This window comes from Abramis brama (genome assembly GCF_963993115.1).
Source record: "Abramis brama genome assembly, chromosome: 21".
In the NCBI taxonomy this organism is placed as follows: Eukaryota; Metazoa; Chordata; class Actinopteri; order Cypriniformes; family Leuciscidae; genus Abramis; species Abramis brama.
The window spans coordinates 24,108,313-24,122,062 of record NC_139983.1 but is presented as its reverse complement, the minus strand read 5'-3'; the positions used below and the strand labels follow the sequence as shown (position 1 = coordinate 24,122,062).

The 13,750-nt window shown below is 36.7% G+C and overlaps 1 protein-coding gene across 4 annotated transcripts in view; it reads left to right on the top strand.

Moving 5' to 3' along the window:
- Positions 1–916: 916 nt before the first annotated feature.
- The window catches only part of eml1 (EMAP like 1), a 53,464-nt gene continuing 40,630 nt past the window's right edge, over positions 917–13,750 (top strand). For 2 of the 4 annotated variants that reach the window (XM_084096900.1, XM_084096899.1), the window contains exon 1: positions 917–1,088. In XM_084096900.1, the coding sequence (XP_083953026.1) occupies positions 932–1,088 (157 nt within the window). In that variant the 5' untranslated portion in view covers positions 917–931. Of the gene's footprint in view, positions 1,089–12,406; positions 12,854–13,750 lie in introns of those variants that run through there. The other 2 variants (XM_084096902.1, XM_084096901.1) reach the window with 1 other exon arrangement.

Below are 13,750 nucleotides of genomic sequence, written 5' to 3'. Positions count from 1 at the left end.
AGCATTACGTCTTCATGTTGGGTCCAGCCTGAGGACTTTGTCCACATCACAGGGAATGTCGTCTCTTGCCAGGCAAAGGGAAAAACCCTCTAGTGTGCCAGATCCAGCCTTGACAACACTCTCCACAGCGGGCTCTTCCTCGTCCTCATCCTCTTCCTCCTTGTCCATCACCTCTACACATACTCTTCCTCCTCTACTTTTTAGATGGTTTACACATATTGTTGGCATCAACATTCAGTGCACCCGTGCCAGATGTACTCTCTGAACTGGCTTATTTTGTACAGTTGGTTTGCTCACGTCATTAGAAATACGTGAACAATTTTGAGTCGTTGTGTGTAAACGATGGCAACTGTGTTTTAGTAGTGTTTAACTTTTGCCACTTGTGTTTACTGTTTTGCTATACAAGTGCATCACAGTGCGAAATGTGTTTTAGTGAGTGAGAATGTTTAGAGTGAGTGCATGAGATTTGCAAATGGTGTCTAACTGCCTGAACTTGTATAAGGTTTTACAGAAAGAGTGATTTATTCGACAAATTGGTTTAAGCTATTAAGAATTTGGTTCAGAGAATGGGGTTTAGTGTTTTAGCCATTCAGAAAAACAGTAATGATACACATGTGACATTAATACAATACAGTCATTACATAAACAATTCCCTTTTGTCTTTGATTCTTTTTTGAACAAGAAATGAAACTTCAAATTGCTGTTACTCATTTGTAGCCACTGGTAAATTTAGAGTCGGATGGGTTCAGCTGGCTTGAAAATAGCTAGAGTGACAGCATTTGTATCCTGGAATGGAGCCTCTCAGTGTAGCACTATAGCAGGCCCGGTTAGATTAAATGGATTGCGTCCAGAGGGAAGAGGGAGGGTGTAAACATTTATCGTCCAATAGTGGCCGAGGCCACGAGTGCTTGATATGCATTCTTTGCATCCCATGGTTCTCAGCAGGACAGAAGCAGAGAGGTCTGATGGTGTACGCAATCTCAAAGAGCTGTTTGTTTCATCGTCAGAGTTTTGTGTTGGACACCATCCATTCAGAGAGAGTTTTCCACTTTACTCCATAATGTCAGACTGTGAGGGACTTCCAATGGGTGAGTATTCAGTGTCATGGAATTCTGGATTTATCCTGTTTTTGGCTTGGCCTCAAGCTGACAACTCATCCTGCAAATATGTTCTCATATTCTGCTTGATGAGAGAGCAAAGGTTTTAGCCATATATGGCTGCTCTCAGACTGACCGTCTCTATCATAGGGCATCTTAAAAGAGAGACTATCATTTACAAATGTACTTCAGTTCTATGAGTGTATCCATTGCAAAGTATGTGTTATAGTCTCCACAAATAATTTATCTGTATCGTACATCACAGCTGAGCACCATTGCAGCTGTTATTTATAACAGTGCCGTGTTTTTATGTGCTTCCCGCATGGGAGTATTCATGACAGTACATTTATAACACATAAACATAATCCACGCTTGAAAGGATAATTTCCCTCACATAGAGCAGAGTCTAGGAAAGTCTGAACGTTGGCTGGTTGTCGGCACAGTAAAAACAATCAGATATAAATAGACCATCTCCCTCCTGGTGCACATACTGTTTACCAGGCATTTGACCTGCTCAAGCATTATCCCAGTAAACTAATGTAACACAGTCTGAGGTAAAACGCCTGTATTCGGTTCTGTTATAATAAACTCAAGCATAATAATGTTAAACTGCAAATGATTTGTAATGAAATGGTTTGCACCCTTCTGTTTTGCCACGAATGCCTCCATATGAGGATTATGCCATAACAGAATGTTTAATATTTGAAGGTTTGTTATGGGAATGAAGTCAGTGCATTCACTTCCAAATCTCTGTGGGTGTTATCATTATCAGCAGTCATGTAATAACTCAATCCCGTTATGTGTTTGCCAAGGCCAGCATTATGTGTTAGGAATCTGGCATGCATTGGTATTTGCATATATCAGAGTTTGAAAACATATGTTTAGATAAGTGTTTACCATCCTCTCTGTTAGTGTGCTGGGGTGTGAACTGTATGTAGAATTTCTGTATATAAGCGATCAGTATATCTGTTACGAACTGCTCCGAGACACGACGGTTGAGATCCAAATGCAGCTTTAATTAAGGGGCAATCCAGACACGTAATCCAATATACAGGCAATAGGTCAAAACACAGGTAGGCCGTCCAAACAAACAAACAAACAAACAAACAAACAAATCAGGCTGGGGTCAGAGACAAAAGAGTAATCCACGGAACAGGCAAAAAATCCAAAAACCAAGAGACATGAAACCAGGGAAACCGCTCAGAAATGCAGTGCAACAACATACAAAACTTTGCCGTGAGTGAATGAGTGAACATGGTATAAATAGGCTGAGACTAACAGGGTAATGAGACACAGGTGAATGCAATCAGTGATGATGAGTCCGGGCAGTGAGTTATGGGAAATGTAGTTTGTGAGGGAGTGATAATAGTCTGGTGTGGAGTACCCTCTGGTGGCTCTCAAGGGCACTCCAGCTGGTGACTGTTACAATATCAGTGATTTTTAGTCTGTGATCATTAATGGTCTCAGTAAAGCTGTTTGTGCAGCAGAACCATGGAATACATTTGTTTTATATGATGTTTATATGATCTTTTTCAGGAAATTAAGATGAGCTAATAATAATAATAGTTTTGTTAATGAGTCTCTTGAGAGAAGTTGTGATGTCATGAGACAGTACATAAACAGATAACCTTCAGCTGTTTGCAGAAATAATTAGTTAGGCTGCACTTTGGAATCCCTTTCATAATTGTGAAGAATTTCTTTGTTTAATGAAGCTCAGAATTTAATGAACCTACTTTGTATAACTATTGAGCCTCTGTGTAACAGAAGGCCATTTGTTTTCCAGTGACTGAATCTTTAAATGTCCCAAATTAACTGCAGGCCTTGCACTAAATAAATAATCTGAAATAATCCGATTTAATGTACATTGTGATTGTTATTTCTCAGTCATAATTAAAATAAATGCAGTCCAATACATTATTTAAAACTTGTCGAGAGTGTTCTGTTTGTCCCTGAGTTGGATATAATTAAATAGATACACTTTCATTTATTTTTATTAAAATTATTTAAAAAAATTGTTAGATAAACCTCAAAGCTGTCTTAAAAAAAAAAAAGACTTCTTTATGTATTTTAGCTTCTTTAAAAAAATGTTTTTAAATTGTATTTATTGTTTCATGCTTTTCCAGACAAAGGCTTTCAATACTTAATTGCACAAAACAATTATAAAATATTCAAATATAAATTGTTAGTTTAAAATTATATCTAAACAAGTGGAAAACATTTACATGTGATACGACTGGTCCACAGCTAAACTTGTTTTTGCCTCAATAAAGTTTTTTTGTTTGTTTGTTTTTTCCATGGAGAAACGTCACTGAAGAGCATGCTTGAGATTAAATATGACACAGTATCTGTGGAAATACAAAGAACAGTCAAGGTAAATTTCACTTTTATTTTATTACATGTCATTTCCAGTCAAGAAACAATGTTCTTCAATTAACGTTACGCAAAAAGCGTGGCAATATTTATAATGCTGTATTTTAATTAGGATAAATAAAATGCTAGCTATGATAATAGCGTTAGCGAGGTCGGTTCTCCTCACGAAATAGGCTATTAATAATAATAATAATTACAGTGTCATTTCATCCACGGAATCCTATTAAACTCATAATAAGTGGAAATACTGATGTCGTTTCGAAAATGAAAGAATTCCTCTCTATATTCATTGTGGTATTGTTAGTGCACAAACAAGCAAGCTAGTCGCGACAGTGTGTGTTTTAAAGTTTATTTGTAGTCTACAGGGACAAAAGGGCTCATAGTTGAAGTAAAACCGATTTGTTTAATAGCAACAGTATACTTCAAGCTTTTCTCGCATAATAGTTGAATTATGAGGGGAAATTTCCTGCACGTGCTTGCTGTAATTGAACCACAAGATGTCACTGTACAGCCATTTAAAATAACGATAGTGCACACAGTAACGTTACGCCCACCTGCTAAAAGGTCAGATCATTCATATCAAGGGAGAATTATTTTGTGGCAGAATGGCATTTAGTTGTTTTGTTTAACTGTGTGCCGAGTCATGACATTGTCAGACTTGTATATTATGGTACTCTCTATCAAGGACATAGCTCTGCTCATCTGATCTCTTGGGGTGAGTAAGGCTTGGGCCTTAAGAGGACATTTACCCTATAAGAGAGCTGACAGTTGTTGAGGGTTTCATTTGTTTATATTTTGGTAGGCTAGAGAATATGCATTTCTTAATGTTTTACTGCCCCACCCTGGTTTATCTTGTCATATGGGATCATATTTTGAAATAACAAAAATCATTTCATAAATGGAGAATCCCCAAGTAATGCAGTTTGTGCAGTTACAATTTACATTGCAAACATCTGTCATCATGGCATGATCCATGCTTGTCTTTGCTGCATTAGAAGGTGATTGTGTATTGTCATGTTGAAAAGCACTGTATTTTCCATTGCAAGAGATATTTTGTATAATGACTTCACTCATCTGGTCTGGGGAGGAGCATTTCCACCCGTAATGCAATTTCAGCCTCTTAGTGTTGGTAGGCAGAGTTATTCAAGATAGTATATTGATCGACCAGAGTAATCCTGCCAATCTGAGACTGGTAACGCGAGGTCTTTGTAAAAACAAGTGGTAAGTTCACACTGTGGAGAAAAGCACGCCTACTTTTTTGCTCTATCCCATTAGTGCAATGTGATTTATGAGGCCTGTATTTTGAACTGGCCACTAATTGGTTTAAATAGTGATCTAGTCGTGTTATTGGATTTAGGTATACTGTAACATTATACAATAAAGGTGTAAGTCTATGAGGGCTATATAATTTACAGAACTTTCCAAAATAACTAAGGATGCATTATATATATTGGGACTGCATGGGCTCATTTTTATTATTTTTTTACATTTACCTATTTATTGAATATATATTGGATATTTATTTGTACATGCTAATTTTACCAATTCTTTTTACTTCTAGATCACATTTGCAATCATCTAACACTTACTAACACTAAAAACATTGAATATATATATATATATATATATATATATATATATATATATATATATATATATATATATGTGTGTGTGTGTGTGTGTGTGTGTGTAAATACTGACTTGATCAACCTCACTATATTGGCTTAAAACCAATGAAGGTCAGAGCAGGTACAAATAGATCCTAAAGATAACAACTTCACAGTTTTCCCTTTTACGTGCAGCCATTATTAATAATGACCTGAAACCGTATACTACAATTCAAAACTCTTTTGGATCCCAGATTATGAATGATATGTTGTATGAGAAAGAATATGTGCATTTAGAAAGAGCTCTGTGTTTGTTGCATAGGTCTGTAAAGCATCATATATGTTCTTCTTAATATAATAACTGTGGGATGGGGGATGGGGGGGGGTTCCTTATTTCTAGCAGCCAAGTCAGATATGATTAATGTTGTCCCTGCTTCACAGAATACAGAGCTGTGCAAGCAGGAGAACATTCCCTTATATAATCATCACGAAGGAAAGAACATTTGAGTCACATGTGTCGTACAACATAGATCAAAAACAGACACAATATGTTTATATTTTATTTTCAGATATATACTACATGGCTGTCTGGAATATTTGGTTCTGTTTGGCCATATGATTCAGCATAAAAACGTATCATATTTGGGGATTTCATCTAATTTAGTGCATTTTAACTGTGCTGGCTGAATGCATGAGTGAATTTATGAGCGCTGATGTAAGCTTTAATGACATCATCATCTGAATGAGAACAGTAGGGGGTGGCGCACACACGTTGTCCCATCTCACATCCCTCTCCCTATTTGCCTGCCTGTTGGTCCATCCTCCCTGGTCCCATCCAGACTACAGGGGTGATGGAAGCAGGGCCTTGACCAGGTGGTGGCCCGGGGTTTGTAGAGAATAATGTCTCAGGGGAATCCGCATGGCTGGTTTCCCAGGTTCCCTCCCACACCAGCTGTTTCACGAGTCCAAACGGGCCGGTAGTGAAGAGAAAACAATTTGGGAAATGCAGAACATAATGTTGAATCTGGGTGGACTGGTCTTGTGTTTGTTTGTTATGAGTATATGGATCTGTGACAATGATTATACTGCAATATTTCATGTGTATAATGTTCAAAAGCTGTAAAAAAAAAAAAAAAAGACGCCGGGAAGCTAACTTTGTTTGGCCCAACAAAGCTAGTCTTTCTGCTAATTCTGCTGATCTGTTTCTTTCCACTGGTCTGGTACTCTTTCATTGGACAATTAACTGCAGTTGTTTATGATGTCATTTAAATGATGTCACTGTGGCTTGACCAACATTGTTTGACTCATAATGAATTGATTAGCTTTAGAGCAGTGGAAGTTGAACACACATTGTCTGTCTGTAATTCTGATGTCTGAAACCTCAGTTGATTCTGGATCTGAACTAACATCTTTTCACAGCCTGGAGGATCATGAGTGCTATTTCAGTCCCCAAAGCAGATGATCCCTGTTCAGGGGCCAGATAACTGTAGAAAGAATGAATGTGAGACAGAGAGTCACTAAAGAATCATGAATCAGAGAGAGTAATTATGGAATTATGTGTTTTATAGGATATACTACAAGAATGGCAGATCCATAGCAGTGGTTCGTTGTTGCCATTCAAAAAGTTTAGGGTCGGTGTAATTTTTTAAATATTTTTAAAAGAAGTCTCTTATGCTCACAAAGCCTGCATTTAATTGATCAAAAATACAGTAAAAACAGTAATATTGTGAAATAGTATTACAGTTTAAAGTAACTGTTTTCTTTTTGAATATATTTTAAAATATAATTTATTCCTGTGGAGTCAAAGCTAAGTTTTAAGTGGCCATTACTTCAGTCTTCAGTGTCACATGATCCTTCAGAAATATATATTGGTGCTCAAGAAACCTTTCTCAATGTTGAAAACAGTTGTGCTCCTTTATATTATAATAATTTAACCGTTGATAATTTTTTTTCATTCATTTTTCTCAGCATTTATTTAAAAATTGATTATTTTTGTAATAATATAAAGGTCTCTACTGTCACTTTGATCAATTTAATGCATCCTTGCGGAATAAAAGTGTTAATTTCTTTATATATTAAAAAAAAAAAATCTTACTGACCTTACAAACTTTTGAGAAAATTCAGTACAACATACTGCAACATAACATTAATCTAAATACTGCTAGACATTTTTACCCACTTTTTGGCTGCAGGCCATTTTATTGTAAGTCAAGACAACTAATGGTCTGTAACGCATTATAGTGTAAAATTATTAGTTATGAAATATTAGAAGTAAGGAAGTGTTCAGACTGATGGTTGTGTGAATGCTGTGGGGCAGATGCTGTTGGTGACAGAGTCATAATAAACATGGGTAATCTAACATGAGATTATCCAGTATGCTAAAGTAGGACAGCTCAGAGTTTAATTTCAAAGAGATGATTCAGAAAGATTAAACTTCATTAGACCAGGGTTTGTTTTTTCAATTGACCTGTATAGAGATTTCAGTGTCACAGTGTCACAAAGAGTCATTCATTCACTGTAGCCTATGTATGATTATAAGTTGTTATATAATAACAAGCTTGCACATGTAAAATATTTTAATGAGCTGGTTGAGTCTGTGCTTCACATGAATGTTAATTCACTAATAGGCATTGGAGCAGAGAAAGCTGCAGCTGCTATTTTACTCTAAACCTCAGGCACTGGCATGGTCTATTACCCTGAGATTATCAGCACAACCTCCTGACATTGCTTATGACATAGCCTACCATTAATGCAGTTGTACTACTGGTGGAGGAAAAAAGTCAGCTGATTACAAACATTATAGCTATTTTTTATGTATAGGCATATTATCGTGTAATATTGCACTATTATTTAAAGGTGCAGTGTGTGATTTTTAGCGGCATCTAGTAGAGATTTGCGAATTGCAAACAGTCAGTCACTCATGGCCCATCCCTCAAATTGCAAACTCGAAGGAGAAGCTACGGTGGCCGACGTAGGATCGGAAGATTTCGTCGTCTGAGTTAGCAGAGAGTAGCAAGTCAATCAGTGAGGTTTCTTTATATTATATTTTATATTAAATTATATTTACTTAATTATTCAGTAAAACCACATGTTATTTGCGATTTTTTTTTTCTACTTGTTCATCATTGTGTTAGTCTTTTATTCACTGACTTTACCAAAGCCTGTTTCCATGCTAGTTAGTATAAGATAAGAGCTATGGATAAGAGCATCAAAGCAGCTAGGTAAGGGGAAATAGCTAATGTTACGATGTCCGAGTCGTCGTTCAGACAGCATGTTTTTTTTTCCACGTTTGCAGAGTCCGGGACAACCTGAGTATTCTGCTGTGTCTTTTTCTGCTGCTTCTCATTCAAGTTAGTGACGAAACGCGCTCTGTAGCGCTGTTTGTTCGCTGTCGGCTACGGTAGAAACATGACGTCACGATATGTCGACCTTCATTTAAGGGGGGTGCCCGCGGTTATGTAGATATAAATGATTCATTCTAAGGTAATAAAAACATAACGGTTCATTAAGTAAGGTCTTTATACACCACTGAAAACATAGTTATGGATCTTATATTGCATTTCTGTCAATAGATCCTCAGAAATATCACACATTGCACCTTTAACAATAGCTTGAACTAAATGTAAAAGAAAAGGCCATGTAGTTTCAAATCTGTTACCTGGCAATAAAAAAGGAAAATAAACTAAAATAAATACAATGAAACAATATATATATATATATATATATATATATATATTCTAATATAAATGTATTTTTTTGCAGTCTAGACTCACTATAATCCTTAGTTATAAAGTGTTGTGAATATAAGCGTTTGTGGATGTGCAGGAATGTTAATGTAGCAGTCTTTGGATTATACCGTATAATTTCCTTTCCAAAAAAAACAGTGCAGACTATAACTGATCCCCAACAAGATCCTTTATGTATATCATTTTGTGTTTGTGTACATGTGTGCATATGTGTTTGTGTTCATAAAGTGTAGCCAGCATAATTGGAGAACAATGGGAGGGTGTAGCTCTGTCCAGCTGCCACCCGAGGGATCCCCAGACTTACACAGAGATGATGAAGTGCTTCTCCCTTCCCCCAGCTGGTGTCTCTCTCCAGGGGGTCTAATCTCACAGCACCACCACTGTACTATATTTGCTTGTGTTTGCCCTGAGCCGCGATTAACACGCAGGCAGCCGATGCCAAAAAAAATAATCAAGAACCACTTGTGCTGTTCTATAGCAAAATGCTAATGCCACTGGTAAAAATCAATTTGGAAAAGAAAATCTTAGAATAGAGTGAAATTGAATAGAGTACTTAAGTTTTAAGTTTTTTTCTGTATTCCTAATGTTTTCACTGTTACTTTTAATGTAAAGTACAAGTATGACATTACATTATTGCCTAGAATAATGATTGATATCAGCTGTCACTGCTGATCTGATATGGTGATCACAGGAAACTCAGTCAAAAACAGTCAAATCATCAGATTCATCCGTGCATGAAGCGTGGAGAAGAAGGAAAATTGATTTTTTTTGTGTGTTTTTTTTTTAAAAACAATTGAAAATTGAAAATTGGTTCCCCCCCAGAATTGGTACTGCATCTTTAAGATTAGGGTTAAGAATAAAAAAGTTTTTATTTTTGAACTTGAATAAAACCGTTTTAGGGTATAAAATAATAAACTGCTTCAATAAATACAAATTAAAATAATAAAACAATAAAATAAAACCATTTCCGTAGTAGCCACTAGCCAGGCATAGACAAAATAATTTTTGTGCACTTTATATTTTTATGCTCTGGCTCAAGAATTCATTTTTTAACTAGAAATTTAATCATGCTCAACATTAACTCTATTTAAAATACATTATAAAACAAAAACTATGTATTGCTGGTGCTATGGCATTAAAAACTGCAAACTTAAAATGAAAACGATTATCTGACATGATCAAAGATGATCAGAGGAAGAGACCACATCATGTGAAAAATGCAGGAAAGAACTGGACTGTCGCTTCTGGGGCTAATCCTTGATTTGATCTTTAGCGAACTGACAGAAGTGTCAGTGTCAGCACTGTTATGGGGGCTAAGAATAAACACTATAGGCTCTCTGATGCCAGATTCAAGAAGCACTGCTGGCCTCAGGACAAGAGCGAGAAAGAGACGGAGAAATGTCTCATCATCCACCTTGGATCATTTTTTTTCCGGCCTCTGATGTAAAGCCATGGCCAAATTGGACACAGAAACCCCAGAAATCTAATTTAACACAGCTCTCGTCCACTTTCCATTATTTCACGGTGGGGGGATGGGGTCAGGAGAACAATCTTTAAAGAGGCTCTTCTAGCTTTTCTGTGCTTTTTTTCTTCTTTTCAATTTGACTGTGTTTCGTCTGTTTGAAGATGTGTAAATACAGGCCACGTCGTCATCTTTATGCATATTCCTCCGTATGCGCCTGCCTCCTGAATAATTTAAAAAGGTTTTCCCCTGTGACGACCCACAGTCAAAACTCTGAGATACATTCTTATTCTTTTTCTGCCAACCTTGGTTTCTCTTTGATGGTCTTCCAGACAGCTTTGTCTGTCTGAAGGCAGATAAGCTTTGAATAGTCAATGCTTATTACACTTCAAGCTTGTTTGGATTATGGAATAAAGGGTGGAAAGTGTGAGGTCATGTATTGTGTCTCATACGTGGAAAAGTCCCCAAAAACCTTGCTCCTCGTGGAAAGCACTGGTTTATTTCTTTAGTGTCTGCAGTGTTGGGGTAACTTACTAAAATTTTTAAGTAATGTGACAGCAGCTTTTCAAAACAGCATAGCTACTTTTTCAGATTACTTGTGGTGTAGCGTGACAAATCTCTACAGCACATCACTATTTTTGTTGCGTTGCATTTACAGCTGAGTGAACTGTGAAATCAAACATGCTTACCTAAATATCTACTAAACTCACTATTTCGTATGAAGCATTTGGAAATCTGATTATTTTAGTGTATATCACATTATTTAGGGCATTAATTTTAATGAACTGACTAGAAAAAAGATTATTGTGCAACATTTTACGATTCTGTATTTTGTTGTAGTGAAATATTTAGTTAAATGTTGCCATTAATCACTATTTTGCCACAAATTGTGGTTCTTTTTAACTTTTTTGGTTGTTTTTAGTGTTCATGTACACGTTTAAGACTTCAATATATTTGTTAGTAGCTTATGTAGTTAAAAATAAAAATAACAGTTTAACCGTAAATGTCTGTCAGCTTTGAGGTCATTTATGCTAATGTACACTTTTATCATTTATATACAGCATGAGTACATGTTCAGAACAGAAGTTTGAGGTCAGTACGATTTTGTCTGAAAGAAATTAATATTTTCATTCAGCAAGGATGGATTAAATTGATTAAAATGTTGTTGTTTTTTTTATAACAAGAAATATCTTTTTTCAAGTTCTGCTCTTTTTATTCATCAAGGAATCCTGAAAACAATGCATCACGGTTTCCATAAAAATATTAAACATCACACCTGGTTTCAACATAATAATAAGAAATGATTCTTGAGCAGCAAATCGGCATATTAGAATGATTTCTGAAGGATCATGTGACACTGAAGACTGGAGTAATGATGCTGAAAATCCAGCTTTGCAATCACAGGAATAAATTAAATTTTATTAAAATATATCAAAAATATAATATTTGTATATTTTATTAAAATATATTAAATTAGAGAAGTTTTAAATTCTAATAATATTTAGCAATAATACTGTTTTAGTGTATTTTTGATCAAATTAATGCAGCCTTGCTGAGCATAAGATAATTCTTTCAAAAACATTTAAGAAATCTTACCGACCCCAACATTTTGAACTGTAGTGTAGATTTATGGATTTGAATAGTAGCATAGATTTATGATTTATGTGGTTTTTTTAGCGCTATGTCATTTTCTCAGAGCAAAGCCAGTACGGCATCTTTTCTGCTTCCGTGAAACGTGAAAGCTTACATTTAGCCTCACCCACAACACAGTCATAATCCTCTTTACTCTGGAGTACGATTTAAGTACAAATGAATTTCTGAATCTGTGTATCCAAACACACAGTAGTAGTAGTAGTAGCCATCAGTAGTAGCCCTTTACCAACTCTAAATATCGATTCACCCCAACTTGTGTCCACATTTTAGAAACATCTCTAATGCAGTAAAAAAGTCATCTCTTCGGGGTTAGTTTCTCCAGCACAGTTTCCTACTGCATCAGAGTGGAGTCTCAGTCAGCTGGAGGGGGAGGATTTATGTTTTGAGGGAGGCTCCGCCCCCTGTGCTCTGATTGGTCCGTTCCCCACTGTCAGACAGGGACTCACCAGACAAGCTCAACGGAGAGTCCTCGACATTACAGAAACACTCACACACTCTCAACACTCGCACGCCCTCCTCTGAGAGCTCAACCCCTGTACTGGCTTATTTTTCTTCTGGAGATCTCTAACAGGAACACACCACAGAAAGGATCAGGAGAGAAAAAGTGCACAAGAAGATCGCATTTCGTAACTTCATAAATATTTTCACTTTCTGTTTTTTGGAGTCCCATTCAAGGAGAGCGTCTGAGTTAGCGTGACTCGAGCATTGGGTGAATGGGTTGTCATGGTGACTGACACTGGCAGGCTGACCCCAGAAGAAGACTGGATGTTGAATGGACAGAGAGCTGCAGTGGCCAGCCAGCGAAAGTAACAGGGAGTTATCGTGGAGAAAGGGAAGACGAGAGGAAGAGAATGGAGGACGGCTTCTCCAGCTACAGCAGTCTCTATGACACCTCCTCACTGCTGCAGTTCTGCAATGGTAAACCCATCATGTTTTTTTTGTCTTTAATCTGAGAACTTGTCCATCTTATGATCTATATCTCTTCAAGTTCAGGTAAACATGTTGCCTGGAGTTGGACGGTGGTGCCTCAAGTGCTGCACTTAACCTTTCTGACCTTCTTTAGTCCCTCAACTTTGGCACAAAGATTATCAAGATCCTCTTGACTGTGATGGATCATTTCGAAAGGAGTGATACCAGTTTACAGTTTTCTTACAGGCTTCTAGCTGATATGATCCCAAAGCAAAGTAAATCTTTCAAAATGCCATGTTTTCAAGATTCTTAAAGTGTTTTAGGTAGTCACTCCTGAGGTTGAAGGTGTTTGATGTTATTTTCAGAGAGACAGTTTTGTTTTGAATGAAACAATGCCGTGAAAAATCTCTTACCTCTTATTACATCAGACCGTTGTACATAAAAATGAAACCGAATACCTTTGCGACAAGAGAAAGAATGAGGATGTCGTTTTGATTTGTTGAGGTGTTGTCATTTTTTAGGGTGTTTTTGTTGTTCTGCCAACCTGATTGTGATCTGTAGTCATGTGATTGTGTATGTTTTATGGCTGGTGCTTCAAGGCTTTTGGGTAAGGGCTGATGATGATAAAAGAAGGGGGGGGGGGGGGGGGGTTAGTTAGGGATTTCCTTGTTCCAGGATGAATAAAAGTATGTGTCACTGTTCTGTCAAACACCATTAATCTCTTGCATAAAGAGACCTCATATGACATAACAGTGCTTGAGAAAGAAGTTCTCCCTGCTCTTATGTACAATGTGATGATGTTGCATGAGTTTCTACATTAAACGTTTTACTGAACTGTAGTTTAACCCTTGATTGGGCAGGGTTTATGTCACTCTACTCAAATTGCTTGTTTGCAAAAGTAAGTCC